Here is a 17981-nt window from a genome sequence, read left to right on the forward strand (position 1 = left end):
TTAAAATTAAAAATTAAAAATAAGTAAAAATAATGTCTTACCCACAAATACATATTTGACAAATACATCTCTCTTTCATAGCAATAGGCATTTTATATCATCATTTTATCAATTTTTGTTATAATTTTAATCTAACTTTTTATATAAAGTATATTATTGTATATAATTGTATAGAACTGATTCAATTGGTTTTAAGTCGTTGACAGTTATATTGAATATCTATTAATACGATTGACTTATTCTACAAACTATGTCTAACTTTCTATCCATAGCTGGAAAATAGGTATCAAATACAGTATATATGAAAATATGTGTAACCATAGAGACTCTGTGGGCTTTTGTCGACTATTTTTAATTATTAATTTAATATTATTTGCAATTTTGTGTTCATTTGAAGATCAGACACACATTTCTGTATAATTATAATCATAGGAATAATCAGTTGCACTCTAATAATCAAACAATTTCTCATTTGACTATCACTTTCAATAACTCTATATTAAATATATGCAATATTTTTAGGTATAAAAACCAATATTTTAGGTTAAAAACTAAAAATAGATTTTCAAAATAACATTTTTGTAAATAATTATTGATATTTATATTATTTTATTTTTTATATTATAAGATATTAAATTATAGTTATTATAAAAAATATTTAAAATATGAATTTATTATTATTTCTACGGTTTTTGTAGTTTAATAATTTCTTTGATGTTCACAATTAACTTATTTATAAAACTCATTAAGTTTTCCATCTGTTGAAGTAATTTATCAATTCTTTGTTTGATTGTCTCGAAAACACAGTAATTGGTATCACAATCGATGTCATCTCTCCATTGATATAATGAATCCATTTTGATCTGTAATTTGTCTTTTAATTGCAAACATTCAGATTCATCGAAGTCTGACACAAGAGACGGGCAATGGATTTGTTTGAATGAATAAAACTTAAACTTTTCGTTAACTGAATATAAGGTGTCGATTGCTTCGCCGATATCTTCTTCACAATTCTTGGCAATTATGGTCTCTCTGTGACCAATACCTCGATGTCCGTTAAGTTTCTCGTTTATAACAACACTTAATAAATCTTTTTTTGTTATTTTGTTTAAATCATTCAAATTGTTATCATTTGTTTGTCTCATTTTTTTCTCTTGAATTTCATTTGTACTGTCATTAGTCGCTATTTCTTCATTAGAAATCTTTTTATCTTTAGTTATGCTTTCTTTTACTGTTTTGTCACTCATATATAATATCAAATGTAATATATTAAAGAAGTTTTTAAATTTAAATAAAATTTAGAGGTTTTAAATAGAGGTCAAACGATTTTACTATTTTTGTAATAATAATATTTTAATAATAAATAAATTAATTTAAATATTTTCTTAATAATATTATTTATTAATAAATTATTTATTTATTTCAATATTAATGTATTTAATACATAATGCATTGAAAAATGCTAGATAGCATTGTCAGAACGAACTTTTATAAATAATATTTAATTGTTGCCTAAACTTTTAACGTTTTTATAAACGTCTATACGTTATAATGTCTTTAGAAATTTGACATTCAATGATAATTTACATTTATTATAAATTTACTAATAAATTATTTCTAAAAATTAAAAAATACTTGAATATAGTTTTCATAAAAATGAATGAATATTCAATGTATTAATCATTCTAACATTAATTTTACAGTTTATTAAAAAATTAATAAAATTATTTATAGGTTTTTCAAGATATGAAATGAATACTATTGTGATGTATATTATTATATTGTTAACAAATTTTGGACATTCAGTTTTTTACTGTCATTAATAAAATGACTTAATTTTAAAATAAAACAATTAAAGAAAATTCAAAATTTATTTGTAATAAAAAAAATTGCGAAAACTAATTAAGATTTTAATTAAATTTATTATTATTTTTGTGTTCCAATGTAAAGGTTTTGTCATTATATGGGGTTTCAAAAATTAAGCGCAACCTAAATAAAAATTACTTTATTTTTACATATCTATTGCGTCTAATCTAACTTTGGTACAAAACTAATTTAGTTATACACAAATTTTTAGTGTATTAATATTTTATGTTAGTTCAGGTATTTAAATAAGATATTACTTTAATTTTAATTGATTTTTGTCGAGAAATGTTTATTAAGGTTTAAATTAATGTATTATGTGTTTTAAAAATGTATTTTGTTAGAAATTTACCCTAATTTAGACAATATTATGCAAAATTAAACAAATAAATGACTTTAAATTACATTTATAAGTATTTAATTACAAAACTGATAACTTGCTATATTTATAAACGACTAAAAAATAAAAAATATAATTTACAGAATAATTTTAATTTGTTAATATAACACACTTTGTTAAAAAGCTCAATATTTAATTGATAAATGTATTTCAAAATTATGAATAATATTTAAATATACATTTTTATAGTTTGTTAAATTGCATCCTTTAATTTATTAATTTTATGCTTAATTAGATTATCATTTTATTAAAAATATTTTTGTAACTAAAAATATTATTTTATTCTATTTTAATTATTTTTAATTATAATATTTAAAGTTATTACTAATTGATTTTAATATATGTCAAATATACTATTAATGTTATCAGTATAAAGAAAAAACATTTGTAATATCTGAATTTATTTTTAAATTAAAATCAGTTAAATTTTAATCTAAAAACTTTTTTAACACTTTATTCTTTATCAGATTGTAATGATTTATATATTAAAATTCATCATTTATTGATTTTTTTATTTTTATATATAATTTTGTATTAAATCTATAAACACTGATTACAGATAAAACCTTTATAACTTATGTAACAATAAGTTTGATATTATTATTCAAAACTTTTTTTTACAATAGATCTTAATTGAAATATAATTCTTATATATCACTTAACTGTCAAAATTTGACTTTTTTGTCAAAAAATTTGTTAACTAAATTAAATTTTAGTTTAAATATTAATTGAGGTAAAGTAGAAAATACATTTAACTAAAAATTAGTTTAATATAATTATTTAATACCATAATCATTACAGACAAATACACAAATATGTTTTGTAAGTAGAGATGGGCAAATAGAAAGTTTCTAATAAATTTCCGTGAGAAAGTTTCTAGAAAGTTTCTCATGAATAAATTTATAATGAAATTTAACTTTATTGTTATACTATGGGATCCCCATATCTATAGTTATTGGAAATACTATAAATATATTAATGAGACATAATACTGTACTGTACATGTTAATATTATACAAATGGGATACTTATATAAATAAGTATAATTATCCAATAATAATCAGTTTTGTAAAATTTTATTCATCATTTTATTATATTATAGTTAAATATAATTAAATAAATTAATTTTTACCTTAATTAATAATTAAAATACTAATAATAATATTTAATTATTACTTTTAATAACAATGTTACAAGATAAAAAATATTGAAATAACATAATTAACATGGGGATCCCATAGATAGAAATTTCTTTCAGAAACTTTCTAGAAATTTCTCTATTATTTTTTAAATTTCTCTTTTTTTGCCAACACTATTTGTAAGTTACATTTACAAATTGTAACCACTTTTAAAATTTAACTAATATTTATTGAATTAAGTAATTTTGAAATTAATGTAGAATTCATTACTGTATTTTTAAATTTTTCATTCACTAATTCATAAATTCATTCATAAATTAGAATTAATAAAATATTAACTAAAATATAATTTATTGTATTAATTAATATAACAATCGACTATAATTATTAATATTAATATAGATATAAAAATGTTTATTAATGAAGAAAATAAATTATTTTAAAAATTAAAATTGCTTCAAAAACATAGTTAATTAAATATAAAGATTATCTAAATAGTAATTTTTATAACGAATTTTTACTGTTTTATTCAATAAATTTGCATTACATAAGTATGTACTGTACTTTATATAACTAATATTTTACAGTAACGCGGCTTCGGTGGCTATTTAGGGTCAGTTAGTTTTTTAAAGTTAGCTTTAAAATCTAGACGATTTGAATTTATTGGTTTTATTGGAGCACAGGTACAGTATAACAATAACTGATGTATAAATTATTAGAGTTAGTATAGAAGTGTTCTTTAGAAGTTATGTTAGATATTATATAATAACATTACAGTATAGGTATTAGTAGGTGAGGACGGGTAGGATTAGGTATATAAAAGGATTAATAGAAAGAGTCTAAATATTTTACAATACGTATTCATGAATTCAGTTTCACGTCACTATTGATAACAATTAATTTTTTTTATTTCTATGATAACTTGTGTTGAATTTCATACTTAATTAAAAACAAATATATTTGGCTATAATAATGATTATTCTCAGATACGGCTGTTTTCAGCTTTCAAAACCTAGATTTTCGTTTATACATAGCATTAGTCATAATAAATAAAAATATATTTAATAAATAATTTAAAAACTATTGTTGATATTAGGCTATCATTCAAATAGCAAATGTGGTCAATCAATACCAATAACTGGTAAATATATTTCAAATTATTAAATAAAGAATATATAAATCAATTATTTCTTGAAATACATAAATTTACAGAACATATACACTATTTTTGCGTATAATTTGCGCTTATATCGCAAATGCCATTATTTTACATTTATATCAATATTACAATACTAGTAATCATTTTATTAATAGTATTATATTGATTTAATTGATTCAACTTCTTTAAGTTTGTTATTTTTCGGTTAAGTAAATGTATGGTATTGTAAAATTGAGATTATACTGTAGTTTTTGATAAAAAATTACTAATATTTAATTACCAGCAATATTTTTTTTATTTATTTAGAAAATTGTATTGTAATCTAATGTATATACATATAATAACAATAATATACTTTATCTCATATAATAAATTATATCAACATTTGGTAGTAATACCGTGAATATCAATGAAATGTACTATTTGTTCGGGAAAGAGATCTCTATATTCGAGTCCATACTTATTGATAGCTTTGGCGGACAAACACTTGAGAGTGATTTTCATTTGTGTCTTTAGTAATATCTCCGCCACACCAGTAGTCGACGCTTCCAAAGCTGTCATATCTTTATCATTGACGGCATCCATATGTGCGCCACTCTCGATGAGTGCTGTTGTTATGGCATGAAGTGTAAGAAAATCGCTAATTGGTTTCTGATAGGCAACGATTAGATGCAATGGTGTGTTCCTGTGTTCATCTATTGCATTGACATTAGCTCCACATTGAATCAACAATTTGGATGTAGTGGCACACGGAAACCTATTATAACATTCAAATTTCTATAATTAATAATATCATTAACTCAACAATGCATACTTGCAAACGTTTTTAGTATAAAAGTCGTCAATAGGTGTGTCCGCATTGACACTCAAATGTAATATAGATGAACCGTCTTTTGTCTTTAAATTAAGTTTATTTAAATGATATATCATTTGACATAACAAAAATTCTTCATCATTACTTAAAAATTTCATTATCTGTTAAATAAACAAATATAATATTAAAATTAGATAATAATAATAATTATTATTTATATTAAAGTACTTTTGTAATAATGACAATAAGATAGAGAGCTGTGTGTATATTGTCGTCGAGTTCTTCTTGAATCAAATCTTTTGATATATCGTCGGAACAATTAGAAAGGAATTCTTTATTTCTATTTAATTCATTGATTGCTGTTTTCATGACTTCATTCAATGCATCAAAAGGTAAGTCGTGTGAGATATTAATTATTTGACTAAAGACTTGTGCAAATCGTAATAAATCTTTTTTAATGGAAACTCTGTTAAGTGTTCTTAATCTCATTGCGTGTAACCATAGTTGAAGACATCTATCAAAGCGAGAGCTGTCAGCATAAACAGCACCTCTGAATATGATAGGGTGCGGGAGTTCTGGATTATTTGATCCTAAGATACGTTCACGAATTACAAGCGCTTCCATATGTAAGGCAGAACTGTTGGATTGAATCATAAGAAGCTCTTCTAATGTTTGACACTCCACTCGATTATCGTAGGCAACAATTGGTTGCAATGCTCTCTTTAGTAACGGTTTATTGGGGTCTCTATACCGACACCTCATCGCCCATTCCATGTAATAATAACAGCGCTCCAAATCATAGGAGTCCTTATCGTTGGCATAGGAGGCGCCCAACAACTCTAAGGCCTCTATTCTTTCAATTTCCGAGATTTGATTAAATGATGAGTTAGTGAAATACTCGACAATATGTGCGGCACCCGAAGCGGCCGCTGTCATGATTGGTGTCATTCCTATTGAGTTTTTTGTAATGATAGCATTGTGTGACAAAAGCTCTTTAATGACCAGTAAATGACCGTTTTCTGCGGCAAAGTGAAGGGCAGTGGCACCGCATAAAGCCGGGGCATTAGGATCGGCACTGAGTGATAGCAGATACTCAACCACCTAATAAACCAACGGTTCAATGATAATGCTTTTCATACAAATCATCCAACAAACTAACCTCTAAGTGTCCTTTATATGCACTTATCATAAGTGGTGTGTTATTGAATTTATTTGATAAATGAATGTCTGCATTGTGTTGAACCAAATACTTGACAATATCAAGACGTCCATCAAAACAAGCGGCTCTTAAGGGAGTTGAATGTGTTTTTGTCCAGTGATTGACATCAGCTTTATGTTCAACGAGACATTTCACTATATTTAGATGTCCACCACTACTGGCCGCCTATTTTCAAGATATTATTTAATTAATAGTTAATTAATAACTAATTGTTAATACCCAGAGAGCAGTGGCCCCTTCAATGAGATAACCGTCAAATTGAACGGATCCCTCCATTTCAAGATTAGGTGTAAACTTCATGATCAATAACTTAACAATATTTAAGTGACCGTTTTTGGCCGCTATTATCAATGGTGTGCATTGAGTCTGGCCATCGATCACCAACTTATTCATGTATTCATTGGCCTCTTTTTCCGATATATTGGTCAGCAATGCATACAATGTGACGGCCATCCCATCGCGTGCCGACTCGTATATTCTTCGGCCGACACATGTGTGGACATACCTAAGCATCATATGCTCAGACAGACCACGTCGTCGACACAAATTCATCTCAACTTCGTTCAGTTGATTGACATCATTGTCAATAACTTCTTGGTCCACAATATCATCCATTGCACTCATTTTCATCAATTGCACAAAATTAACAAAATATTTAACGTTTATTTAATAAGTTGTTTAATATGTTTACTATTATTTCATATCAAATCTGATCCAATTAATAGATGTAATTATCATAAAATATCACTAATTTAATGGTAACTCAAAACATGCCATCAATTGATATGAATAATACATTTGAGTCAATAAACAAACACTGATTGGAGTAAACAATCTGTTTGTCACTTCATATACAATATTAGTTCACATAAACCAAACTCATTGCTCTAAAATCATTTTAACTAAAATTTTAAATCAAAAATCATTTAATCCAATCATTTAATACAAACTCATTTTAAATGTCTATTTGAAAAATTTAAATTCATTTGTGCTAATTATTAAATCCAAATTACATTAATTAAATTATTTTATGAATTTTTAATATAATAATTGTTTTAACAAATTTAATACAAATTTCAAAACTCTCGGTTAAAATTCGAATAATAATAATAATAATAATAAAAAGTCCACTTGTTTTGAATGAAATGGAATTATTAAGTGTAACGTTGTATGCGATGAGTAATTGTTGTAGTTTTCAGTGTTTTGTCGTTCATTGCTATGAAAAGCCATTCATTGAATTGATTTTGGCTTTCATTGAATATAAGCATTGATTTACACTATAATTGCGTCTATTAGTCGATAATATATTAACAAACATAACAAACATTTCAACTATTGTTAACATAATTGAGGCAATCATTAGTTAACTATTAGTTAGTATTAGTTTAATATTAGTTAATATTAGTTAATAAAAACAATTGAATTCAATGTATTGTTTATGGCGTTCAATGCAATGAATGCTATGTATTGAATGTATTGAATGATCGCAACAATAGACGGAAGCAATGAGTGACACACTGTCACCACTGAATTGATCCAATTGTCTCACAGTTGTTGTGTTTTTAACTTATTTGTTGTTACTGTTGTTGTGTCCCAATCACCACAAGTCATGGCATGTCTTAATTCACTTAAGGCTGATATCAAACGTCTGGAGAAGACATTCCCCAAAACTCACGATAGGTTTCAAGTGTTGACCGCAACGGTCGATGAGATCTCATGTCGTTTTATTTCAAACAATGGAAAGAAGTATGAAATACACGCAAACATTACGGTATGTCATAACTTATACCATTGATGAGTGATTGATATCATTGCTTACAATTAAATTATAATTAATAGGAAACATATCCATCTGTACCTCCCGTTTGGTTCTCCGAGTCTGACGAACCAATCATCACAAATGTGGTCCAATTGCTAAGCAATACGGAGGGCGCAGACAATCATATGTTAAGACAAGTGAAGATATTAGTTGAAGAGTTATGTCGTGTTCATACTATGCCACTCATTCAAGACATTAACAAATTGGACCAAATTGTGTTAAACGAGACATCAAATGGTCCGTCATTTAATTGCGATACCATTACTGATGAAATAGAGTTTGATCGCAATTCAGTCGAATTGGTGACCGATGAAGACGAAGACACAGATGAGGATGAGATGTTGGTATATGAAGACTTGCACATAGAAATGGAAGAAGAGAACCAAAACCAAGAGAAGAACAAAGACGAGGGTCTCTCCACAGAACACACACAAACACTCGAAAGGTTACGACAAACCCAAAGAGATGGTTACCTCAAAGGTTCGGTTTCGGGTTCAGTTCAGGCAACCGACCGACTTATGAAAGAACTCAAAGAAGTGTATCGATCGGAAAGCTTTAAGAGAGGAGTCTTTACTGTAGACTTAGTTAATGACAGTCTTTATGAATGGAATGTCAAACTTCTTATAGTTGATCCCGACTCACAACTGCACAATGATCTACAAGTCCTTAAAGAGAAAGAAGGAAAAGATTTTATTCTTCTTAATGTTCTCTTTAAAGAGGCCTTTCCATTTGAACCACCATTTGTACGTGTAGTACATCCATCGATTACAGGAGGATATGTATTGGGTGGCGGAGCCATTTGTATGGAATTACTTACTAAACAGGTATTCAATTGATTAATACTTTTTGAAATTATTAATTAGTTATTATAATTGTGTGAAAGGGATGGAGCAGTGCTTATACTATTGAAGCCATTATATTGCAAATATCAGCCACTCTTGTCAAAGGAAAGGCACGCATTCAGTTTGGGGGCAATAAAGTAATGCCAATCATAATGACTATTAATATACTTTATAACCAACTCTCTCTCTCTCTCTCTCTCTCTCTCTCTCTCTATATATATATATATATACATATATATGTATGTAGGGTCAGTATAGCTTAGCCCGAGCCCAACAGTCCTTCAAATCTTTGGTACAAATTCATGAAAAGAATGGTAAGTGTGATTCAAACATATTTTTTATTATAAATTAAGTATTAAATAAATTTTGATTTTCAATTGAAAGGTTGGTTCACCCCTCCCAAAGAAGATGGTTAACTTATATATTACTCTTAAGATAATTATTTTCTTGTATTATAGCAATGTATATAATAATTACTTATAATAACAAAAATGTATTGATTTAGGAGTAGCTAAATGATGTCCGATCGCATCAATATATTTCCAATTTATTAAAATACAAACTAAGACCATATGCTATATATTAATATTTATTAAAAATTGTAATCTAGTTTTAAACTTTGTTTTCAATTCAAATAACTTTTCCATATTATGTAATAATGACTTTATTTACCACATCTGCCATATTATTGTAAGCTTAGAATATTTTCCTATAAATATATAAAATTATTTTTCTTTTTATTATTAATATTATATAAATATGCTGTTTATCAATATTTTGTTTCAGATATCATTCCCCAAACTATCAAATTGTAAATTATTTTCAAATACCAATTTGAATAAAAGTTTGTTTTGTGTTATTGTGCCACTAATCAAATGATTTACATTTGTTTATATAACTATTACTAACATTTGTTTTATTATTTATTTATAAACAATTTATACGATTTATCGATGTAATTGACGTATTAATTGATTTGATGGACTTAAACGATACGTTTCTTAGTGATGAGTGAGTCGACGACAAACTCATCCGACTCTTCAGTTTGTTCTTCACTTTTATCTGTCTTTTGTCTTTTATTTTCGCGATTCTCCAGAGCTTTGATGTAAATGGCGGGAGGAATGGGTAGCCAACCAGCCATTCCTATAAATTATTAAAAGTTTTCAATACTACCGTAAAGTATATCCTATCCTATCCTATATGATATACTGATGACATACCCAATATATTTTGAATGCCTTTACTGAAAACAACTCCCTTTCCCGTCCAATACGCTAACCGTTTGAGATCACAACTGGCAATGATTTCATTGTTTTGATTGGGAATGGGATCCACATTACCGATCACTTCATCGGGTAATAGATTAGATCTTCGTCTTGTGGGAAGAGCTCCGATCTGATAAAAGGGTCGGTTTTTACATCCCATTCGTATTAATCGCACACTTAATGAACTTTGTTTTACTAAACCCATTGATTATTATTCAATTAAATCAATCAATTATTAAATAATTATCAAAACAAACAATTCATTCAATTGAATAATGTATTGAAAGTAAGATTCAGTTAAATGTGTGCACAAAATGTATGCAAAACTCTATTATTGTTTTCTATTTCTATGACAACTCATTGAACTTAGTTTTAAAGCTTTTAAATGCTATTCACAAACACTGACAATGAATTGAATGAATGACTGAATGAATGCTTGAATTATAATATAATATAATATAATATAATATAATATAGAAGTAGTGATTGAAATACTGATCAGTAGATCACTTGACAATCTCTTGAAATATTATCATTGAAAACATTTCTATCACTTTTGACCATCAATTGTGACCCAACTATCATACCATCACTTACTGGAAAAGCATTTCCAATCAATTCAGGTCAGTATCGGTGATAAAAATGAGTTTTTATTGACTTTTCAGTTTTAATAACATATAATTTACTGTATATTATTTAAATAAAATTTGATTGAATTAAAAACAATTAGTTTTAAAATAATAATATAATAATATTTATACAATTTTATAAATGTTTATATAATATTAACCATTTTTATACTAAGTTAATAATTGATTGATTCTATGATTTAATATTTATAAACATTTTAAAAGACTATTATATTCTTATATTTAGTCAAAAGTGTCATTAGTTATAATGTTCAACAGTTTAAGTATTTTTTTGAAAAAATATATGTATATAATGTGTAAAATATTTGAATTTATATTTGAATTGTGTGAAAATGATTGATTCATTAATTAATTAGTTATAATTGTTGGTAAAACATAAACATAATGTATAACATAGTTATTGATAGCATATATACAATATAAAAGTCTGTTATAATATAAGAATCATTGATTTGATATTATACTGTATTATACTGTACTGTAGTATAGTATTGTAGTATTGTTACACTCAATGCAATAGACGTACTAAATATATGTCCCTTTTTTTAGAGACTTTTGAATATAATTTTCTATAGTTTTATATTTTTCAGTCTTTAATCTATAAATTGCTAATTAATTGCCTATTTTGACAATTAACTAAACTGTAATAATGTTATTATATGTTTATGGCATTTAATTTAATCAGTTATTTGACTAAAATTAATTAATAAAAACAAGCAATTAATTCAATTGATATTCAATGTATAGTCAATGAGCCAACAATTGAACAGTTTTTTTGAAGTTATTTAAAACGAGTTGATCTGAATCTATGATTTAACACATATTAACTAATGTTTCATCAAAATATGTTTTGTTAATCTATTATATACTTAACAATTGATTTAAACTACTTTTGCAAACATTGTTTAGACCACAGAATCTTCTTGTTTGCTATTTATTGACATTTTTGTATTTATTATCAACTATTGAACAAATGGTGTCACTTATAGATCAACAATTTAATTACAAAACATGCAAACTATGTTATATTATATTTTATAAACTTAATGCTTAATTATTTAGTGAAACCATTGAAAAAGTTTGTTAAATAATATATATAATCTAATAATAATAATTGTGGTCAACTGTATTGATCACTAACTTAACATATCTATAAATTGTCTATTAGTATATTTATCATAACGTTATACTTTTAATAATAAAGTATAAAAATTATTATTATTTTTTATTAGTCAATATATTAAGATATTGTATAATTAATAATTATTTAATTATAAAATGATTTTGGATGTTATAAAATTGTGTTTATTAATATTAATAATTATTATAACTATTTTGAATATCATAATAGTGTGACTGCTATTGGATTGCTATTATTATAGTAAATATACAGTAATTTATAGCACATATACGGTATACCTATTGATATTAAGTTTGTGTTCCCATAACAAGTCATTACAATAATTTGTAATCATATCGACTATCAATTTAAAAGTACAGTAAGTGTTTGTCATAATATAATATACTTAATGTTTTAAATGACTAATGGATTGTATTTGAAAAGTGATGGAAATAGAGATGAAGAGCGATTCCAAAGAGGATAGTAATGGAGTACCTGATGGCACATCATTGTTGGTCAACCAAACTATATCTGTAACTCAAAAAAGACAAAAGAAGTCTTCAGCACCCATTCCTCAACGTATTCGACCCATAAGTAAACGCAAAGTATGTTTGTCTATATTTTTATTAACGTAAAGAAGATTGAATTAATTGAAATAAATAAATATTTAACAAATAAGAAATTTAAGAAGTCATTGGGTCCCGACTTCTTAGAGACGGCAGAACTTGGAATGGCTTACCTTCGCGACACATATGAACCAAAATGTGATATCTGTTCGCTAACGATGTTCTCTTCTTCGACTTCTTTTAATGTATTAGAAGAACTTCTTCATTGCAATAATTGTGATGCAAAAGGTTTAACATAAAAAATTAATAAAAAGTAAATAAAATTTATCTAATTGTTTGAATTGATAGCACATCCCAGTTGTGTGAATGTCAACGAAGAAGTGGTGCATAAGACTCAATGGCAGTGCCATAACTGTAAGCTGTGTTCAGTTTGTCACCAAAATGATACTAACGTAAGCTTTTCATCAAACTTTTTAACCACAAATAAACAAAAACAAAACAAATTTAAAGCAAAATATATATAAATATACAATTTAAATGACTATAAATTTATTAATTTTGATAATTCCAATGTAAGTTAAAATTATTTTTATACTTTATTTTAAATACAGGAATATGTTATTATATGTATGACTTGTAGTAAAGGTTTTCATGTGAGATGTCATTCAACACAAATTATTAATAAACCAAAAGGTAATTAAGTTATTAACTTATTTTAAAAATTAAATGTTTGTTTATTAAATACAGTATAATAATTAATTTACTCATATATATAGGCAATTGGTATTGTAATAACTGTTGTAGCAAAGGATCAGTACATTTACTCGTATCAAACGGAGTGTCCGACAAAAAGAGTGTTTGTGAACAATCAGATGAATCCGATGAAGAAGAAACTGAAAACATTGTCGAACCAAAAGAAGAGAAATGCTTTGATTTTGTTAATCAAAATGACGACAATTATGTCAATGATAATGAAAAGATAAGCTCTGATGACTCTCGCGATTCTCTTAAAGAACAAATGAATAGACAACAGAATAATGAAAATATTGATGAATTAATAGAAAACAATAAATTGAATGATATTAATGAGGATAATGATAAACAAGACGACAAAGTGATGGATACGGATTCAATATCTAATGCTGAGAGGTATTAAAAATATATTTATCGGTAATTATAATATAATTAGAAATAATTTTTATTAAAATTTATCAATAGTTCCAGTAATACAAACCTAAGTCCAAAACCTGCCATTAGTCCACAGAAGTGGACTGTTGAAGAAGTGGAAACATTTATACGCGACTCTGGTTTCCCATCAGAGTCTTTAATATTTAAAGAACAAGAAATTGATGGCAGATCTCTATTACTATTAAGAAGAATGGATGTATTAACCGGATTATCACTTAAATTAGGTCCAGCTCTCAAAATATACAATCATATATCACGTCTTCAAGGACTTGAAACGTCACAACAATTAAATAATTGTTAATTTTGACTAAAAGTTTAGTTTATTTACAAATTAATTGTTGGTTTTAATTCAACATCTTTGAAGTCATTGAGAAAATGTTATATTAAATTAAGCACTTATTTAAATATATTCATAATTTTTTGTTGATTATATAATTTCTTTAACATTTATATAAAAAACACTATTTTAGAAATACATATTTAATTTGTTGAATAATTTTGCTGTCAATTTATAATAATTTTATTCATAATAATTTCATTTTATCAACAATTTAATTGTAAATTTATTACTTTTTAAAGTACAATGTATAATACAAAACATTAACTTTCGGTAATTATTAAATTTAATTATTTTTGACAAATTAACGATTTCTTTATAAATGACATTACAGTAAAAGCAATATAAAGTTATATTTTGACTAAATTATTATAAATGCCTATAATATTTGTACATTTTTCATAAATTGTATAATAAATTGTCACAATTAATGAAAACTTTTCATTTATTAAATAATTGCTAATAAAGTGCATTAAATGGACAGATATTATACGATATCAGTATTATAGCAAAATTGAAAGCAATTGAAAGCAATGCAATAATACTGTAATAAATTGCTGTTTTAAATGACTGCAAACGTCACTCATTTGATGCAATGTTTTGTTTGAAAGCAAACACTTTATTAAAATTCAATACAAATGTAGCGATTGATTGCTTATTATGTGATGACTATTAAATTGATTGATTTATTTGATAATACATTAACCATATAATGATGGGTCAAACGGTATGTTATTAATGAAACTAATAATTTATGTCATTATTATTTATTAATGATATCTTTGATATTTTAAGACATCATCGATGTCTTCAAGTCCTGAACACATACTTTACGATTTTGAAAGAGACATAACTGTTACAAGACATCAACGATTTAAGTATTTATTTAATGAATAGTCAATTGGTTTGTTATGATAACCTAAATGTCTTTTTTGATGACCAAATAGACATCCGAGCGCTGCTTTCTTTCATATAATCTTCAAGTTATCATCGATTGTCACCTATTTATTTGGAGGTCTTTTTGGACAAGGTTTGTGGTAATTATAATGGCAATCATATCTTAATATAATTATTGATTAATTACTAGATTTCTTGTCGATATTTGTATTATTAATATTATTAATATCAATGGATTTCTGGACCGTTAAGAATGTCACCGGAAGATTACTTGTAGGTCTTCGGTGGTGGAATCACGTCGATGACGATGGCAACAGTCACTGGCTCTTTGAGAATAAACACAATAAGGATAATAACGGTGAAGATTCACTCAAAGGCCTCAACCAATTGACTGACAATACGGCCGATTCAACCATTTTTTGGACGGCACTAATAATCGCACCGTTACTTTGGTTTATCTTACTGTTAGTCACTATTTTTCGACTTAATATCCAGTGGTTTGTAAGTATTATAATCATTGATATAAGAAAACCCTTATAAACATCTATTAAACTATATATCAATCAGATGGTGGTATCTTTAGCTCTTGTATTGAGTTCATCTAATCTCTACGGCTATATTCGCTGCAAATTAGGTGGTAATTTCAAATCAGTTTTAACACAATATGTGGGAAAACAAATCTTTTATAACGTAAGCAAATATATTAATTTAACAAAATTTATTGAAAATAGTTTATGACATTATAAATGACTTAAATTAATAATTTTTGTATTTTAAAGTTCATGTCATCGTCTAATCAGAAGACAACACAGAATACCAGTCCATATCCCAGCGCTTGAACTCTATATCAGTTGATTGAGACATTCCAAAGGTTTAAACTGAAAGCTTCTCTATAATTATATAAACTAGTCTTTAATATATTTAATGAACTTCCGATGTCTTCAGCTGTGAAGTGCGGGAAATACTGTTTTAATAATTTATAATTTAATCCATGTTTTGTAAATAAATCTATCAATTGTTCCGAAAGACAACTCGGAATTAAGAGATAAAAATCTGTTGCGTTTTGATCTCTCAGTTCTCTTATTTGCGAATTCAATGGTTGAGGAAAATTCAGAACCGATAGATCGTGAATCTGTATGTCTGACCACTTGTTATCTATATTAAGCAAATGACGAGGAGGTAAGTAAGTGCGAGAAAATACTATATCAATGCGTTTATCACTGTTTTGTTTGATTATATCATTTAAATCAAAAAGTCCTTTAATTACACCCGATTGGTGTATAAATGCATAGAAAATGACAAGAATTGTGTTAATAATAATCCATAAAATAAATAATAATTTGCTATTAATCGCTGGCTTTCCATAGAGATAACAAAGAGGAACCAAACTTGGGATTAGAAATCTGGGTTCTTGATGTGGGATCAGTGAAAATCCTATCAATGGTATAATAAATGTTAACAAAGCTATCAATTCAAAGTTGCATTTGTTTGATGTGCGACCAAATGATAACTTCTTGAGTTTGTCAAAAATATCATAATATGCTAACAGTCCTAATATTGAGAAAGTCAGGGGAACACTGACTAAAGCATGAAAGTATTGCGGATGTAATCCATGGTTAGCCAAATTGGATGTCTTTGTGTTATAAATAATAAAATTTAAGGGAGTTATCACTAAACTATTGACTAGTTCTTCAAATCTCAAATTAATCACATCTTCATATAAATCAAAGATATTGTTATTAGTATAGTATTGAGTATCAAATATTATCAATGCTAAGCATGTAATACCAAACGATGGTATTAATGATAAGCCGCGGGTTATTATTGTAACGACAAATTGTGACCAACTTTTTGACCGTTTAGTCTTACGAGATGTGTTGCCATCATATTTGGCCCAAAAGAAAACAGAGGGAAATGCAAACAAAACAAATGTCGGTCTATTGAAGAGTCCAAATGATAATACTGTTCCCAAAATTGTTGTGTTATATGTCTTGTAATTATTAGTTGCCATTGACTTGAAGACATACATTAAAACAATTGATAGTAAAATAGTTTCAATAGTATTGCTAAAAGTTTGTGTCAAATAAGTTAATGTGATATAAGATGAACCAAATATGACCAGCGATGGTATCACTTGTGATGTACTTCTTTGACTGTATCGACTCATTGTGTATAAACTGTAATCGCAAATGAATGACAATAAAGTGATGACAATTCGTGGACAAAGAAACACCACAAATGGATTGTCATTAACTTCAAGCCATTTAAGTAATGTAAAGACGGGTCTTGAGATCAGTTGAGGAAAAAAGATATTTCTCAACGGAAACGAAGTGTTGAACTCCCAGACCATCAATACTTTGGTGTCAAACACGTGGCCAGCGATGGGTTCGGTTGACTGAAAGAATTGGTCGGGTTGTAGGTATGACCAACTCATCCATAACTCACACAAACGAAACACTGATAGACAAACACATATATACTTCATTGCAGACATTGTCTAACCATTACATCAATTAGTAATAACACATCAAAACTATTTAATTAAATCAATATTTAGTTAAAACTTTTTTGCAATTGATTGCAATCATTGCATAACTTTTTTACAGTAAATTTCAACACTAAATATAAATCAACACAAATAGCGTTTATTACAGCAATAAGTATTGAATTTCAATCATATATTAAACCCAAATGACTAACAAT

At 26.6% G+C, this 17981-nt stretch overlaps 6 protein-coding genes across 6 annotated transcripts; 3 read left to right on the top strand and 3 right to left on the bottom strand.

Moving 5' to 3' along the window:
* Positions 1–4883: 4883 nt before the first annotated feature.
* LOC128957417 (protein fem-1 homolog B-like) lies at positions 4884–7407 on the bottom strand. The gene is made up of 5 exons (XM_054303171.1): positions 6814–7407; positions 6535–6759; positions 5604–6476; positions 5376–5536; positions 4884–5318 (listed from the first exon to the last, which is right to left on the bottom strand). Exons 1-5 carry the CDS (start codon positions 7222–7224, stop codon positions 4940–4942), a joined length of 2049 nt encoding a protein of 682 aa, XP_054159146.1. The 5' UTR covers positions 7225–7407; the 3' UTR covers positions 4884–4939.
* A 380-nt stretch (positions 7408–7787) lies between these two features.
* On the top strand, positions 7788–9837 carry LOC128958809 (ubiquitin-conjugating enzyme E2 Q2-like). Its single transcript, XM_054304744.1, has 5 exons — positions 7788–8365; positions 8434–9237; positions 9297–9392; positions 9503–9569; positions 9640–9837. Exons 1-5 carry the CDS (start codon positions 8204–8206, stop codon positions 9669–9671), a joined length of 1161 nt encoding a protein of 386 aa, XP_054160719.1. The 5' UTR covers positions 7788–8203; the 3' UTR covers positions 9672–9837.
* Positions 9838–10172: 335 nt separating this feature from the next.
* On the bottom strand, positions 10173–10843 carry LOC128958811 (probable 28S ribosomal protein S16, mitochondrial). The gene is made up of 2 exons (XM_054304747.1): positions 10476–10843; positions 10173–10398 (listed from the first exon to the last, which is right to left on the bottom strand). Exons 1-2 carry the CDS (start codon positions 10723–10725, stop codon positions 10241–10243), a joined length of 408 nt encoding a protein of 135 aa, XP_054160722.1. The 5' UTR covers positions 10726–10843; the 3' UTR covers positions 10173–10240.
* Positions 10844–12544: 1701 nt separating this feature from the next.
* LOC128958046 (bromodomain adjacent to zinc finger domain protein 1A-like) lies at positions 12545–14345 on the top strand. The gene is made up of 7 exons (XM_054303862.1): positions 12545–12669; positions 12735–12895; positions 12970–13144; positions 13205–13308; positions 13468–13549; positions 13633–14005; positions 14075–14345. Coding segments are annotated over exons 1-7 (1167 nt in total). The 5' UTR covers positions 12545–12668.
* A 631-nt stretch (positions 14346–14976) lies between these two features.
* On the top strand, positions 14977–16117 carry LOC128958810 (Golgi apparatus membrane protein TVP23 homolog B-like). Its single transcript, XM_054304745.1, has 6 exons — positions 14977–15108; positions 15177–15259; positions 15329–15411; positions 15469–15779; positions 15846–15968; positions 16058–16117. Exons 1-6 carry the CDS (start codon positions 15094–15096, stop codon positions 16115–16117), a joined length of 675 nt encoding a protein of 224 aa, XP_054160720.1. The 5' UTR covers positions 14977–15093.
* Positions 16118–16125: 8 nt separating this feature from the next.
* LOC128958808 (GPI mannosyltransferase 4-like) lies at positions 16126–17874 on the bottom strand. The gene has a single exon (XM_054304743.1). It carries the CDS (start codon positions 17770–17772, stop codon positions 16126–16128), a length of 1647 nt encoding a protein of 548 aa, XP_054160718.1. The 5' UTR covers positions 17773–17874.
* Positions 17875–17981: the final 107 nt, after the last annotated feature.

The sequence above is a fragment of the Oppia nitens genome, unplaced genomic scaffold (genome assembly GCF_028296485.1).
Source record: "Oppia nitens isolate AA-2021 unplaced genomic scaffold, nextdenovo-longstitch-racon4-pilon3 scaffold3_pilon_pilon_pilon, whole genome shotgun sequence".
NCBI lineage: Eukaryota > Metazoa > Arthropoda > Arachnida > Sarcoptiformes > Oppiidae > Oppia > Oppia nitens.